Consider the following 14,146-nt stretch of genomic DNA (forward strand, 5'->3'; position numbering starts at 1 on the left):
AGTAAGCAGAACATCTAAAGGCTTGGAAACGAGGCAATAGCTGTACACGGGATTATTCACAAGTGTACACATCTCCACTTGTTAAAGTCAAGTTTTTAAGGGAGTCAAACTAAGTGCCAAAGGGGGCATGGTAGTGTTACACCCTCTTAGTATTAAAATCTTTCCCATTGGTCCGTGGGAGGGATGCAGAGACAGAGACGGCTTGGATTTTAATCTATTTGCTGTATTGTTATGCTTAACCGGGGACGTTGACATAAAGATGTGCACTGCATGCTGAGCATCTTTCATCAATGCAATCCCTCAATATTAAAACTATAAATAACTGGTGTGTTTGGGCCAAGACAGAGAATCACAGTGGAGTTTGGGATTTGAGGAGACAGTAACACAATTGGCTATTTTATACAATGCCATGGTGTGTGTGTGTGTGAATACACTCTACTGCAGTCAGTGTTGCTCAGCCATGCCCCACTGGATGGTTGCAATGTAGTCACCCATGCAGTCATCCCACCCATTTATTTTACCAGACAGGACAACCAGGCAAACAAACAAACAAACAAAGAAAGATCGGTCTACCAAGTTGGTGTTTTAAATACCTACGGGCTACTCTTCGGGAACTGCACGCATGAGAGTCGATATTGGTTTTAATTGCATTATCAACATTTTTTTTAATTAAAAAGTGAATTGTTCTCCATTGTACCAACTGCTGATAAACAAATTAGCTCTGCCAGTTTAATTCCCCTGGCACAAGATGCTGGCTAAAATAAATATCTCTTATGCCAAGACACAGCAACTATAGCTGACATATTTTGGTCTGTTTACAGTAGTTTATCTTCATCTTATCCTTTTTTCTCTCCTGATATCTTGTTTGCCTTTTTACTATCTTTTTCAAATGGGTAATTTCTCCTGTCCTCTGATAAGTAACACATATATGTGTATATATATATATATATACAGTATGCATACTGTATGAGAATGGAAAGAGACTGATGTTTAATGCAGGTTTAAAAAAAAAAAAAAAAAAATCAAAATTTTACTTTTAAATCCTTCTAATTGGATCAGCCTTATTTTTCAAAATCATGCCACACACGGGTATTAAATAGCATCGGTGCCAAAGACCAACTTTTTTCAGATCTTACCTAGTTTCTTTATGGAGTTTTGTTCTTGATGGGATATAATCACAAAATGTTACCCTTGGCGATGTATTGTATATGTACGGGTTTCTAGCCGGATGGATGTTTCCCATGAGAGAACACCTTCTTGAAATATTTAATGTCTGCTGCAATCTGTGTTCTAACTCAGAAACAGACACATTGAAGATGGATAGCTCTTCTTACTATCACACAAATGTTTGCCTCTAGGAGCATGCATGCAATTGGTGTCAAAAAGATTTACTTCCACAATGTAACTGGCAGCTTTTCATCTACTTTAGTAATTACACACACACATAACACAAATTCACATCACGTATCACTCTGTTTTTTTACTTCATTGTACTAGTTTTAAAGTATTTTCAGGCCAATTTTTAAAGCTCTCTTTCGCACCATGAAAAATCTTCACGCTTTTATGTTTGGCTAGCATTCTACCATGTTTTTTCACATTTCTCCGTTATTGGTGAAACCACATCCTCTTCTTCGAGACGGTGCAAGACTGCAAGATTTTGGCAGGAGACAAGAAGGCCTGAATCGCTCATTCTTCATTTTATTAAAAGGGCAAGACCCAAAGCTGCATTGATATTTTTGTTGTTGAGGCTTCAACATTTCAAAAAGGGTCCACAGGGAGCAGGTGAAGTGGAAAATCAAAAGTGAGAGTCTCCTGTCATGCCTGAGGCTCTGAATGGCTTGACATAAAATAATGTTTGTAAACATGTTCAGCTGAAACCATGGAAGGAAGAATGAATGCCAGAAACTACGGAGAAATAATGTGTCTTCCAATACTCCATTTAATGATGGATGAACAATTGTCTTTGATATTCTGAAAAAGGTTAAACGAGAGATTGCAATATCTTTAGTCATAAATAGCTAGTATAAATTCAATAACCACACCGATGGCATCAATGCTTCTTCTTCTTCTTCTGCTTCTTCCTCAGACACAGTGATGTTTCAGCATAACGCTTTGTACATTTTCCAGTCCACAGTATATGAAGTGCACTTGGTCCTCCGTTATTATTGCTTTGAACACCCAACCTGCCTTAGGATATACATTTTCACTTAGACAATTTTTACAGCATGGCTCAAGAGGCTGAGCGGCTGTCGAGTAATTAAAGTGCAGGGAGAGGTAGCCTTGAAGGCTTTCTACCAGAAAAGCTTTCAAGTAGAAAGCTCTTTTTTCTGAAAGAATCATCCTTTCTTCAACTTCCATATATCTGGTGAAAATATATAAATAGCGACAAAGTCCGTGAGGTTATTAGTAGCTCACTGTAGGTGAGTGACCTGTTCCGTTTTAATCCGTATAATTCCGTTTGAACTGTTGATACAGTACATTTCCTGTTGCAGTTTTATTGAGTTTAGCAAAAAAGTAAACATTACGACATTACATGGTTAGTAATGGCAGAGAAACAAGTGTTATATTAAGCCAACAAAGCTCCTTGCTTATGGGTTGGCAATAAATTAATTTTTGGACAATAGAGCTACTTGGTAAACCAACATGATACCAAAACAATTAACCTTGGTGGTTTTGGCCTTGCGGTGCATCTCAGATTTCTTGGGGCCATTAACAATAGCCGCAGAACAGATAGTCACCTGGAGTCTACTCTATAGAACTCTATGCAATAACCAATATCAGAACAGCCTATATGAGTTATGGGAGGCACAGCAGCTTGGATTTGGCAAAGTCCGTGTAGTCTGTTTTTAAACTTTTATTTATATATCTACTTATTTATTTAATAATAAATTTATTTACTGCATATATTCTAGGCTTCAGACAATGTGTCAGATTCATGTAACAGATGACATTAACAATGATTTACAATTTATTTGCCCTTATTTTATTCAGTAACAAATGTGTAACATGTTACTTTATTTATAAATGTGACCCGTCAATGTTGGCAGAGCAATGGTAACTTGATGAATTTGAAGCATAAAAAAATAAAGTAAAACTATTTGGATTTGGACAAAAAAACACTTGATCAATCAGTTTAAAGTTATTTTATTAGGATGAGCAAATGTTTGCAAGTAAAACATCTCTTGAAGACAATAATTTTTTTTTTTTTTTTTCCGCTACAGTTTGGGTTACAGCGAGTGTTTCAGCAGTGGATCAGAAGTGAGAAATTTATCACCCACATAGATCCATAAAACATATTATCTCCAGCGTCTTTATGGAATTTCTTTAAATTTGACTCAAAAGTCCACTTGGGCCCTGTGATGGTCTTGTAACAATGAGCTTGTAAAACACATTTTTAGAAATGTTTTTCAGAAAATCACGAATGTGTAACAGAATAAAGTTAGATGTTACACATCTGTTACAAAATAAAATAAGGGCAAATAAATCATAAGTCACTGTTAATTTAATTTCATTCAGTTGAGCATCATATGAGGTCAAAGTGAAAGTAGTTGGTAAGAGTATATAAGTGCAATGCAATATTTGATGTACTTGTATAATAATAATAATCACAGTAATTTATTCTTTATTAATCCCCGTGTTGAATTACATTCGGTAATTGAACCAGAAAATGTTTGGTTCCAAAGACGATTGCTCTCCCTCCTGCACCATGCTGCCCCCCAAAAACAAATAAAAATAAAAATAAAAATTGAACGTGTATTAATATACACACACACACGCATACACACGTATATATAATGGAACAAGGTACGACACGCCTCGATACCCTTGGCAAAATGTAGTGGATGTTCCCAACTCTTCCACCCGATTTGCTTCATGACATTTGTGAAACTGGAGCACTGAAGGCTGAATTAATGTGACAACAACAGAGATCACCTGTTCGTCACGGGGATTTATCTTGTCAAACATTAGAGATAAAAGTTCTATTTACCTTTACTCCAACAATGGAGTGCAATCCATTTTTTTTCTGACGGCAAGTGACCTGTGAATTATAGCTTCCTTATTTTGGTCTTTTGTCTGAAGTAAAAATTCAGTGAGCGGACATAATTTAAATGTATGACCTCTTTGTAAAGTGTGAAAAATTGAGAAGTCACTGACCTAAGGCTACTCTGGCAGCCGAGGCATCGTAGTTGATCCAGAATGATACCCATGATAGGATGGTGATCAAGATGGAGGGCATGTAGGTTTGCAAGATGAAATAACCAATGTTCCTTTTCAGCTTGAAGCTTAGGGACAGTCTTGGATAAGAGCCTGTGAGGACAATAAAGTAGAACGGCTGAAGCAAGAATGAAAGGACTAAAATAAAATACGAAAAAACAGATTCTGTGTCACGGCTGGATCTGACCTGGCTTTAGTCTTTGCCATGATGTCAAAAACAAGGTGAGGAAAACCAGAGTCTGAACATGGGAAAAGCTAGAGGCAGTTAGTTCTATTTTTTTTTTTTTTTATAGCTGCATCCAACCGAGATATTATAAATCAAACAACATGTGGCAGTGAAGGTCAGGAAGTCAGTGGTGTGTCTACCAGCCCTCTCTTAAATTAAGACATAAAAAATAATAACGGCTGTTGAATAGTGTTGTAGGCATTGCATTCAACAGAACTCATGCAGTGGTTTTCATGCAAAATACAGAGAACATTATTAAAACTCTAAATAATATAAAATGACATATATCAAATACAATTACCATTCTCTGAATCAGGTCTTATGTTTGGTCAATCCTGAGGCATTATTGGCATAAAGTACTGTTTTTAATAATATGTGGCCTCCAATTTTATTCACTCTTTGTGCCATCCGCACTATGTATACAACTATTTATTTTTCATTTTTAACCTATACATACTCCGAGCTGGGAGCTCTCATTGCAAAATTTCACACTTTGACAATTAAAAATCGTAATTCTTGATTCTTACATCATGAGCAATACATTATCCTCAATATCACGTAGAGATTACTTCTTTGTTGTTAGCCATTTTTTTTTTTGTGACCCTAAATGCAAAATGAAAACCTGTCTATCTTGAGTAAACCACCAAAACATGCTGACGATGCAATAACATTGAGAAATTATTAAAAGTATGCTGTGGATGACCTTGTGTGCTAAATGTTTATCAAATCAAACAGAGGTCTGCTGATGTTTTGCAGTAGATAGAGGAAGACAGCTGCACCTACAACTGAGAAGTTGCAGCAATGCGACTGATCAAATTCATAGATTTTCGCACACTGGATAATATACCCGTAAAGATGGCAAAATGGCATTCTACTTCAAAATCGGCAAAAGTACATGTTTATCATCTGAGGGACGGTTTTGTTATATTGGTTAAATGTGTTGATTTTCAAGAAGATCGGATACGGCATTTAATTAATCAACTTGTATACTCCTTGTCTAATGTGTTCTTTAGTGAAAAAAAAATCCAAACTGAGTATTTTTATGTTGAGTGTATGATTTCTGTTAGTTTTACGACCATTACCTGTGGCGAAAACAGCTTTCTTGGAGAGTGTTTGGTAGTCTATGATGGAGAATTGGGGAAGTTCAATGTTCTCCACTCCAGTGACTGATCCTGCATTACTTCCTCCCTGCCAGTAGAACTCAATGTCATCGGTGGTGTATCCATCTGAGGAGGGAAGGGAAGCAAATCTTAAATGCTAGAATTTAGCGATGTGGACAAACACATCACAGACACGATAAAAATTATGAAATGAGGATCTGTCGTGTTCTCTGTGGATTCTTAGTGGCTCTCAATAGAGCTACAGGTCCCAGAAAAGAGAAATAAAGTGAGACACTTTATTTGACTGCAAATATTGTATTATACACAACAAAATAAACTGCACTGTGGGACATATTTTTTTTAGGTTAGTTGGCTGGCTGTTGGTTGCTTGGTAGATTGATGTATTCATCTATTTATTTATTTAATTGTGTGTTTGTTTGTCTATCTGTATAACTTACCCAGTGTCAACCAACCTTTCAGCAAACGTAATGACAGGACTTTAAAACTGATTAGACAAAATGACTTAAAGTGTTTGTTTTTAAAAAGAATAAAAAAAAACATTAATACATGTCTGTTAAAAAGTCACTGGCATACCATTTTTATATTTCACTTTACATGGAAGCCATAAATTATGGAGCTGTGAATGTGTATTTTGTACTGTATTCCCCATTTAGAAATGTGTCTCAGGAGGCGGGGAATGTGTAAAATGTGAACTGGGTGGAAATTCAAAAGTCGTAAAGAAACGCTTCTGTCATTGATCTAAAGACAGTCTATAATGACATTCAAATATGTTTAATTTGGAAAAAAAAGTACACAAATAGGTCTCAAGTGACAATTAATAATGGAATCTCATTTTTGAATCAGGGACTATCTAGACAGTAGAGGGTCTGTTGTGTGTAACAAAAGTTTCGCAACAGGAATCTAATTTATTTTTATTTCTATGTTGTCTGCTGCAGCTTACGCATATAATACTGAGAGCAGGTTCAGGTTTTATTGCAGTACTACATGGCTGTATTTGCTGTAAACTAAAGGAGTAAACATACATTGCAAAATTCTATGTTGGATGATGCATATCCCTCGCCAAAGACCTGTCTCCTCTTATTGGTTAGATTAAGACGGATGATGGAGACCTGCACACATAAGCACCTGTCATTCCTGGCATTCCTCAGTTGGATCACCGCCCTTCAACAAGTCTAGCTTTGCCGCAGGGCAATGAAATGTCATACCTTGTGCGTCCCCTTTAGGGAATAGTTGTTATAGCCACTATGTTATGTTCCTTTTCAAATAATGCACTCAGTACATTAAGCAGATGTATATTAGCTGTATATTTTGTGCTAATGAGCAGCCTTCAACTTGGGACCAGATTTTAGGCACCCGAGAGCCCAGAGCCATTTAAAAGGATGGAGAAATCCACAGAGGGAACTATCACATCCAAACAGCTGGTCACATAGGCACAGATCTTATGTTCAGTCCACAAAGAGGGAGCATGCAATGAACCTTCCTTCCTCCATGTGTCAATAAAAGGAAAATGACATTAACCAGCTCAAAAGCCATAGAGCTATAAGTCAAAGGGAAAAGGTAGTTTTAGGGCTAATTTCAGGGCATGGGGTCAAAGTGAAATCTTAATGAAACAAACCTTATATCTACAGACCCAACTGACTTCTCCAACATTGTGAACACATATTGTCACTCCATTCCCTGAGAATCGTCCTAAACTACAATGTAGATATGACTTTTCTGAATGTTTATTTTCCTTTTATGGAGTTCGCTAGAGAAGGTACCCTTTCTTTCAAGAAGTAGTGGTGGCATGAGCGGTCAGAGAAAAAGTAGAAAAATAATACGTATCAACCCAGAACTGCAACTTGTGTCCGAAATTGAACCGAACTCGATAAACACTGCCAATCTGAGCTTTGACAAGCGACTGCAAACAGAGCACATTTCCAGTCTCAGAAAGGAATACGCTGGCTCAGGTAAAAGAATAATTCTCTATGGATTCACCGAGATATGGAGCGTTTGTATGTGGAACAGAATAAGTGACAGCTGCTTTGTCAGCTGAGGCCAGAAATGGGAAGCTGACATTCCCCACGGCAGACATCCCAAACATGAATGGTGCAGCTATGAAAAGAGATCTATATTTTTCCAAGGCAATGGACCTTTCTGGTAGCCCACAGAAGGCTACTGCCATTGGAAGATAGTGATTGACTGCGTATGCTTAGCTGCCTGGGAATTTCTTGGAAAGAGAGTTGAGGTACCAAAATCTTACAAGCTGGCAACCATGCTTTAACATCAGCGTCTTGTTTTACCTGTACCTCTGTTCAGTCCAAGGCTTTTAGTGTCATGAGATGATCCGAAAAATTCTTAAAGAGACATAGGTTCCCCAAAACCATCAGCTGTTGTCCTGTAAAATCGAACAGTTGCTCTGCAACAAGTCCAAGGCAGCCAATTTTTTACCCAGGGAAAGAGTAGCAAAGTAAGATATATATGGATGGTGTAGTCCTTGATATTCCTGAGATTCAAGGTGGAAAAAAACAAGTGTGACAGAATGTTGACTTTTGTCAAACCACAATTGTGTGACTGAGCCAAGTGAACAGTCTTAGGGTGAAGAAACCCTGGCTTTTTCTCTTATGCCCAGATCTGTAAACCGTCCAGTGTTGGGCACTGTGCCACAGGGGGGATAGGAGATAGGATCATGTTGTAATTTCCAACATGAACTCCGGATACGAGGGCAGACAGTTTTAAAAGCAGTCAGATCAGTTAGGAGAGAAAAAAAAATCCTGCGGCGAAAGTTTTCTGATTGGAGAATGACATGGCAAATCCTGGGATGTACTGTAACTTTTTGTAGATCATCCAGAGGACTCATCTCCATATTCCATATGGCTTGAGTGATTGGTCCTCACTTTGGAATTCTATGATGTCAGAGCAATGTGAAAAGGGTTTCGCACTTCTGACGTGGTTTGGGGGCCTGCCCTAGTGTGAGAAGACCTCAGAATTTTTACCAAACAAGAAATTGACTTTTCTGAGGCTGTGTGCAAACACATGAGGTAGCAGGTGCATTCTCCTGCTTAAGAAGCATCCTGTACACTGTGCAGGGACAACAACAGCAAAAAACAAGTACATTCGTAAGAGTGCAAGGTGAGGTCGCATCCCAAGAATTTTTTTTTCACATTTAATCGGCTTAGTGTTGAACGCGCTACAAGAAACCACTAGGCTTGCAATCAGCTTAAGAATGTGCATGTGAGAAGTCTTTCTTGTGAAAGGGAAAACAAACAATTTGCAGGACTGCTGCAATTATACCATTTATGTCCTACTACTTTGCACTGAAATTGTGAAAGCTGTACAGTAGTTAGACCAGGGGTATCAAACTAATTTTGGTCCAAGGGCCACATACAGCCTAATTTGTTGTCAAGGGGAGGGACCAGTAGTATCATATTCTAATTACCTAGAAGTCACACTAAGTCAATTTTTTTCCTTTCTTTTAGTGTAAAGGAGAACAGGTAAATTATAAAAATCTTTATATGTAATGTACTGTTCATTTAAAAAATACATTCCAAACAACCTGAGAGTCATTAAGAATAGTAAGTGTAATTTCAACAACACTATGCTTCAGCTTATTTTTCCTCAGGACACACTTTTTCTGCAGCCTTAAGCATGCAACTTTTTACAAACTCCCCGTAAGAGCACGGCTTTGATGCTAATGCTATTTTGCTAGCAATTAGGCAGCTGGCTTTCACAGCAGCATCACTGACTGTCTGCTCCGGGTGAAACCCGATTGTTGTTTCCTCAAACTCACCAATAGCTTATTAGTCTTCTGTCTTCTCAGTTCTCCATGCATTTTGTTGTATTTTTTGCCATGGCGAGTCTCATAGTGGTGCTGAATATTACATTTCTTGAGCACCGAAACTTGATGCATCCACAGCAAGCATACAGGTTTCTTATTAACCTCAAGTACCAAATAAGAAGTGGTCAGTTTTCTCGGAAAACCCTTCACTTGATGTCTTTCCTCTTTTTTGACAACAACATCTTGCTGATGAGGGTGTCAATGGCCAACTGAAAAGCAGGTACATTTCTAGCAATAAGACAAATGCTATTTACAGACCCAGAAGTCACATTGCTGGCATCTGCTGTAAGTTCTGAGTAACTTTCTTCTTCTTCTTCTTCTTCTTCTTCTTCTTCTTCTTCTTCTTCTTCAACAGCAAATCAAACTTCTCCATCAAACTCCAATCTCTGTATTCTCCTCTCTCACACCAACTACCTTCATATCCTCTCTCAGTACGTCCATAAATCTTCTCCTCTTCCTTGAGACCTCTTGCCTGGCAGCTCCAATTCCATTATCTGTCTGTCAATATATTTACTATTCACTATGTGTTGTTCCTCTGATAGACTTATTCCTGATCCTATCCATCCTGGTCACTCCCAAAGAGAACCTTAGCATCTTTGTCTCTGTGACCTCTAACTCTGCCTCCCGTCTTTTCATCATTGTAACTGTTTCTAGGCTATACAGCATCGCTGGTCTCATCACTGTCTTATTCACCTTTCCTTCCATTCTAGCTGGTAGTCTTCTATCACATAGTACCTCTGACACTTTTCTCAGCCCATTCCAACCTGGTTGAACTCATCTCTTGACCTCTTTTTCACACTCTCCATTGCTCTGGACTGTTGAACCCAAGAGTGTGAAACTTCTTTATCTCCACTCTCCGTAGCCTTACTGTTCCACTAGGGTTCCTCTTATTCACACACATTTACTCTGTCTTGCTGCGACTAACTTCATGGAAGTGTCGAGGAGAGGCAGCAATCAAGTTTCTGACTAGATTATTCAATAGGATCTTATAGTGAGAAGATGCCTGAAGAATAGAGAAGTGTGACAGTGCCCATTTTTAAGAATAAGGGGGATGTTCAGGATAGCAGCAACTATAGAGGGATAAAGTTGATGAGTAGACTCAGAGCAGAAGTCAGCATTTGTGAACAGCAGTATGGCTGCATGCCGAGAAAGAGTACTACAGATGCAGTATCTGCTTTGAGAATGCTAATAGAGAAGTACAGAGAAGGCCAGAGGGAGCTGCATTGTGTTTTTGTAGACCTAGAAAAAGTATATGATAGGTTGTCAGGAGAGGAGCTCTGGCATTGTATGAGGAAATCTGGAGTGGCAGAGAAGTATGTTAGACTGGTACAGGACATGTACGCTATCTGTGAGACACTGATGGGGTGTGCTGTAGGGCTAACAGAGAAGTTCAAGGTGGAGGTGGGACTCCACCAGGGATCAGCTCTGAGCCCCATCTTGTACGCGGTGGTGACGGTTAGACAGGAATCTCCATGGACCTTGATGTTTGCAGATGACATTGTGATCTATAGTGAGATCAGGGAAGAGGTAGTTCATGACTTTTATGTTTTTTTTTTCATATTGCAGATTTATTCCAGGGGGTGGATTGGACCCTAACGGACCGGTTCTGGACCGCGAGTCGTACGTTTAACACCCCTGAAGTAGACCATAAAACAGTGAAAAAAATGTTTCATTTATTTGTTATGTGAATTATAATATTAGTAAATTTGCAGGAAATGACATTCAAATCTCCATTACAACCCACTTTAAACATGGAAACACATGGAAATAAGTGATCACTGTCTGGGTATGTGATGCAGATATATAAGACAAAATCGGAAAGAAATGCAAAATTTGTAAACCAAATCTCAATGTGATATAGATGTTTATGATGCAAACACATATTGAGAAGAGGTGGCTAATTTTATATATAACTGACAAAATATGTTCACACTAATCAGGCATCACATCATGATCACACATTTTCTCTATTAACACTTCTATCCTTCTTATTTTGTTACTGGAAAATCTGTCTGTTTAGCTTGCTTGAGAGGGAAAAATTAAAAGATTTATACAATAAATTTGAAAAGACCAGCTTTACTCAGGCAAAATCTGCTTTGCACCATTTGTTATGTTGGAAATATAATCTGTTTTACAGTTATGATTGTCAGACTATTTGCACAGCAATCCATCATCTATTTTTTTTTCCTCAACTGCTGAACAACTTCCAGTTTCCCACAGGCTGAGTTGGAACATCACGAAAGTCTCCCCCTTCAAGTCTCCTGGCAGGCCTCTGGGCTTTGACTACTACCCGAAACCAGAGTCATACAGGGCCCTGTTGCCCTTTCACTAATTAGACCGACTTAATTGGGCCAGCTCCTCTCTCACTTCACATTCTTCACTCTATCTAAAGGCAATTGCAGGATTTTAGGGAATCAGCTGCTTCTCATTACCAGAGGGGCTTTATTATGATTTTGGCTTTTTTCTCTCTCTCTTTTTTTTTTTTTTGTAACAGCTTCATGTTTTAAAAGCGCAATGAATGAAATTAGAGGTGATGTCAAAAAGATGTACATCATTGAGTTATTAGATAGCCAGCATCTGGACAGCTACAGTAAAGATGAACAAACAACCATGTATGTATAATGTAATAAGGGAGATGTGTATGAAGATGTATTTCATTGTATGTTGGTGGTTGAAACAATTTGATCGATATAAATGGATTAATAAAATGGTCTGGGAAGCAGGGAGTCTGGTAGTATGATGTTTCTCTTCTGAAATGTTTACAGTTGTTCCAATGGAAATACATGACATGACATTACTTGACCTTTGTCAAACTGACGTCATCATCCAGACAAATTTGAAGGAGGCTGGGATTGAGGTAGACTAAAGTTGTCAGTTGATTCTAAATAACAGCTATTTGGAAAGCCAGGCATTTCTCAACAATTTCCAGCCCCAACTCTCCTGCAGACTTGGGACACTTTTGCAAGTCTTAAATACTGTTTTAAAGAATTATTAGGAAGTATTAGAACCGCATAGGCAAATTAAACGGTACATAAATAAAGTAATTGATGAGAAGCAGGACATTTTTCCAGGTCTGTGGGGTAGTGCACATCTGAAATACTTTTAAATGGCAAGAGGTGAAAAGTTCAGAGGCGGGACAGGTGTCAGTTGCAACCTCTTCAAAAGTAAAGGAATGCAAATCAGCTACTTCTACTGGAATGTGGGGGCACGGTGGCGCAGTGGTTAGCAATGGACCCTGGGCCGATTCCGACAAGGGGACCATTCTGTGTGGAGTTTGTATGTTCTCCTCGTGTCTCTGGGTTCTCCGGTTTCCTCCTAAAGTCCAAAAACATGCAGCAGGTTAATAGGAAAAAATTAGCAAAAATTGCCCCTAATGGGTGAATGGTTGTTTGCCTATATATATGGCTCCGCGACTGACTGGCGACCAGTCCAGGGTGTACCCTGCCTCTCGACCAATGACAGCTGGGATTGGCTCCTGTGACCCTGAGTGCAGGATAAGTGGCAGATGGATGGAAGGATGGATGTTTTTGGAATGTGGAAGGAGAACCCAGAGGAAACATGCAAACTCCACACAGAACAGTTGAACATGGGTCCTTCGTGCTGGGAGGCCGAAAGCAGTAACCACTGCGCCACCATGGCGTCCATGTTGCATAATATGAATAATAATGATACAAAGAGAACTCCGACAATTCAGTCGACCTGCGCTGATTTTATTCTCACAAGAATGGAGCTTGTCAGACTCTGCTGCATTCAGTAGGAACTATGGAGCTTAAACAAATAGTTCTGCCTTAAAATCAATATTTGAGGCATTTTCAACAATGGAGCCAGCACCAGCAGGCTCATTAACACAATGCAACACAACATAACACAATGTGCATTATCAAAATTCAGTCTTAACAAAGGAATAAAGAAATGATTTAAATAAAGGAAAGTGAAAGTAAAAAATACAACTCAACGGCTCTGAGCTGGAATACAAATGGTGGCTTGGAGCTGTAGCAGTAAGATTATGTTACAGGGAGAACATGTAATCTTGGAAATTGTTAAGATCAGAACAATCTATGGGAAAAGGGGATTTTATTTAGATACCTAGATGCACGAAAAGTACATGGCCAGTATATGGTCAAACTATGGATTTTAAAGAGAAGTCAGTTGGCAAAAAATACTTTGTTTCTGATGATCATACATTGAGAAGTAAGCAGCTGTAAAGTGGCTTTTCCATTCTTTTTCCCATGAAAGGACACTTTGAATGGTGCTCATTTGAGTGTTTGGATTCAAGTTGTGCCCTGGATCCATAATACCCCACCACAGTGATGATTGTAAGCAGAAGTCCAATCATGTTTTTCACTATGGACCACTGAGCAGCTTGTCATCAGAAAGAATGGAGGTCCAACCTAAAATGCCTTTTTCGGGTTCATAAAACAACAACAGGAGTCTATATATGTTGTTGCGCAATTTATCCTTTCTTTTCCTTCTAGATAATCCCGCACTATGCGTGCATGTGCACAAATGCCTTTCATGCTGTCGCCACATAAACACAAGTCCAATAAGTAGACAATGCCTCTTCACAAATATATCACTGACACCCTTGACCCAAATATACAGTATCTACACAACTGTGAGGATTATCCATCATGACAAAATCAGCACCTGTAAGAATTATTATTTAAACAAATTGAAAGACTTGAAAGTACATATCCTAATAAACCAGGAGTTAATGATAATAATAATAATAAAAATAATAATAACAATAATAATAATAATAATGTA

General features: G+C 38.5%; 1 protein-coding gene across 2 annotated transcripts in view; it reads right to left on the minus strand.

Moving 5' to 3' along the window:
• The window catches only part of gabrb1 (gamma-aminobutyric acid type A receptor subunit beta1), a 55,527-nt gene that overhangs the window by 4,516 nt on the left and 36,865 nt on the right, over window positions 1-14,146 (minus strand). The window contains exons 6-7 of one of the 2 annotated variants that reach the window (XM_086160147.1): window positions 5,524-5,667; window positions 4,156-4,308 (exon numbers count right to left, since the gene is read on the minus strand). In XM_086160147.1, the coding sequence (XP_086016273.1) occupies window positions 4,156-4,308; window positions 5,524-5,667 (297 nt within the window). The remainder of the gene's footprint in view (window positions 1-4,155; window positions 4,309-5,523; window positions 5,668-14,146) is intronic. The other variant, XM_086160148.1, reaches the window with a different exon arrangement.

Source organism: Fistularia commersonii, chromosome 15, assembly GCF_037954325.1.
Source record: "Fistularia commersonii isolate RoL2024-O1a breed Wild chromosome 15, RoL_Fcom_v1.0, whole genome shotgun sequence".
NCBI classification, from domain to species: Eukaryota; Metazoa; Chordata; class Actinopteri; order Syngnathiformes; family Fistulariidae; genus Fistularia; species Fistularia commersonii.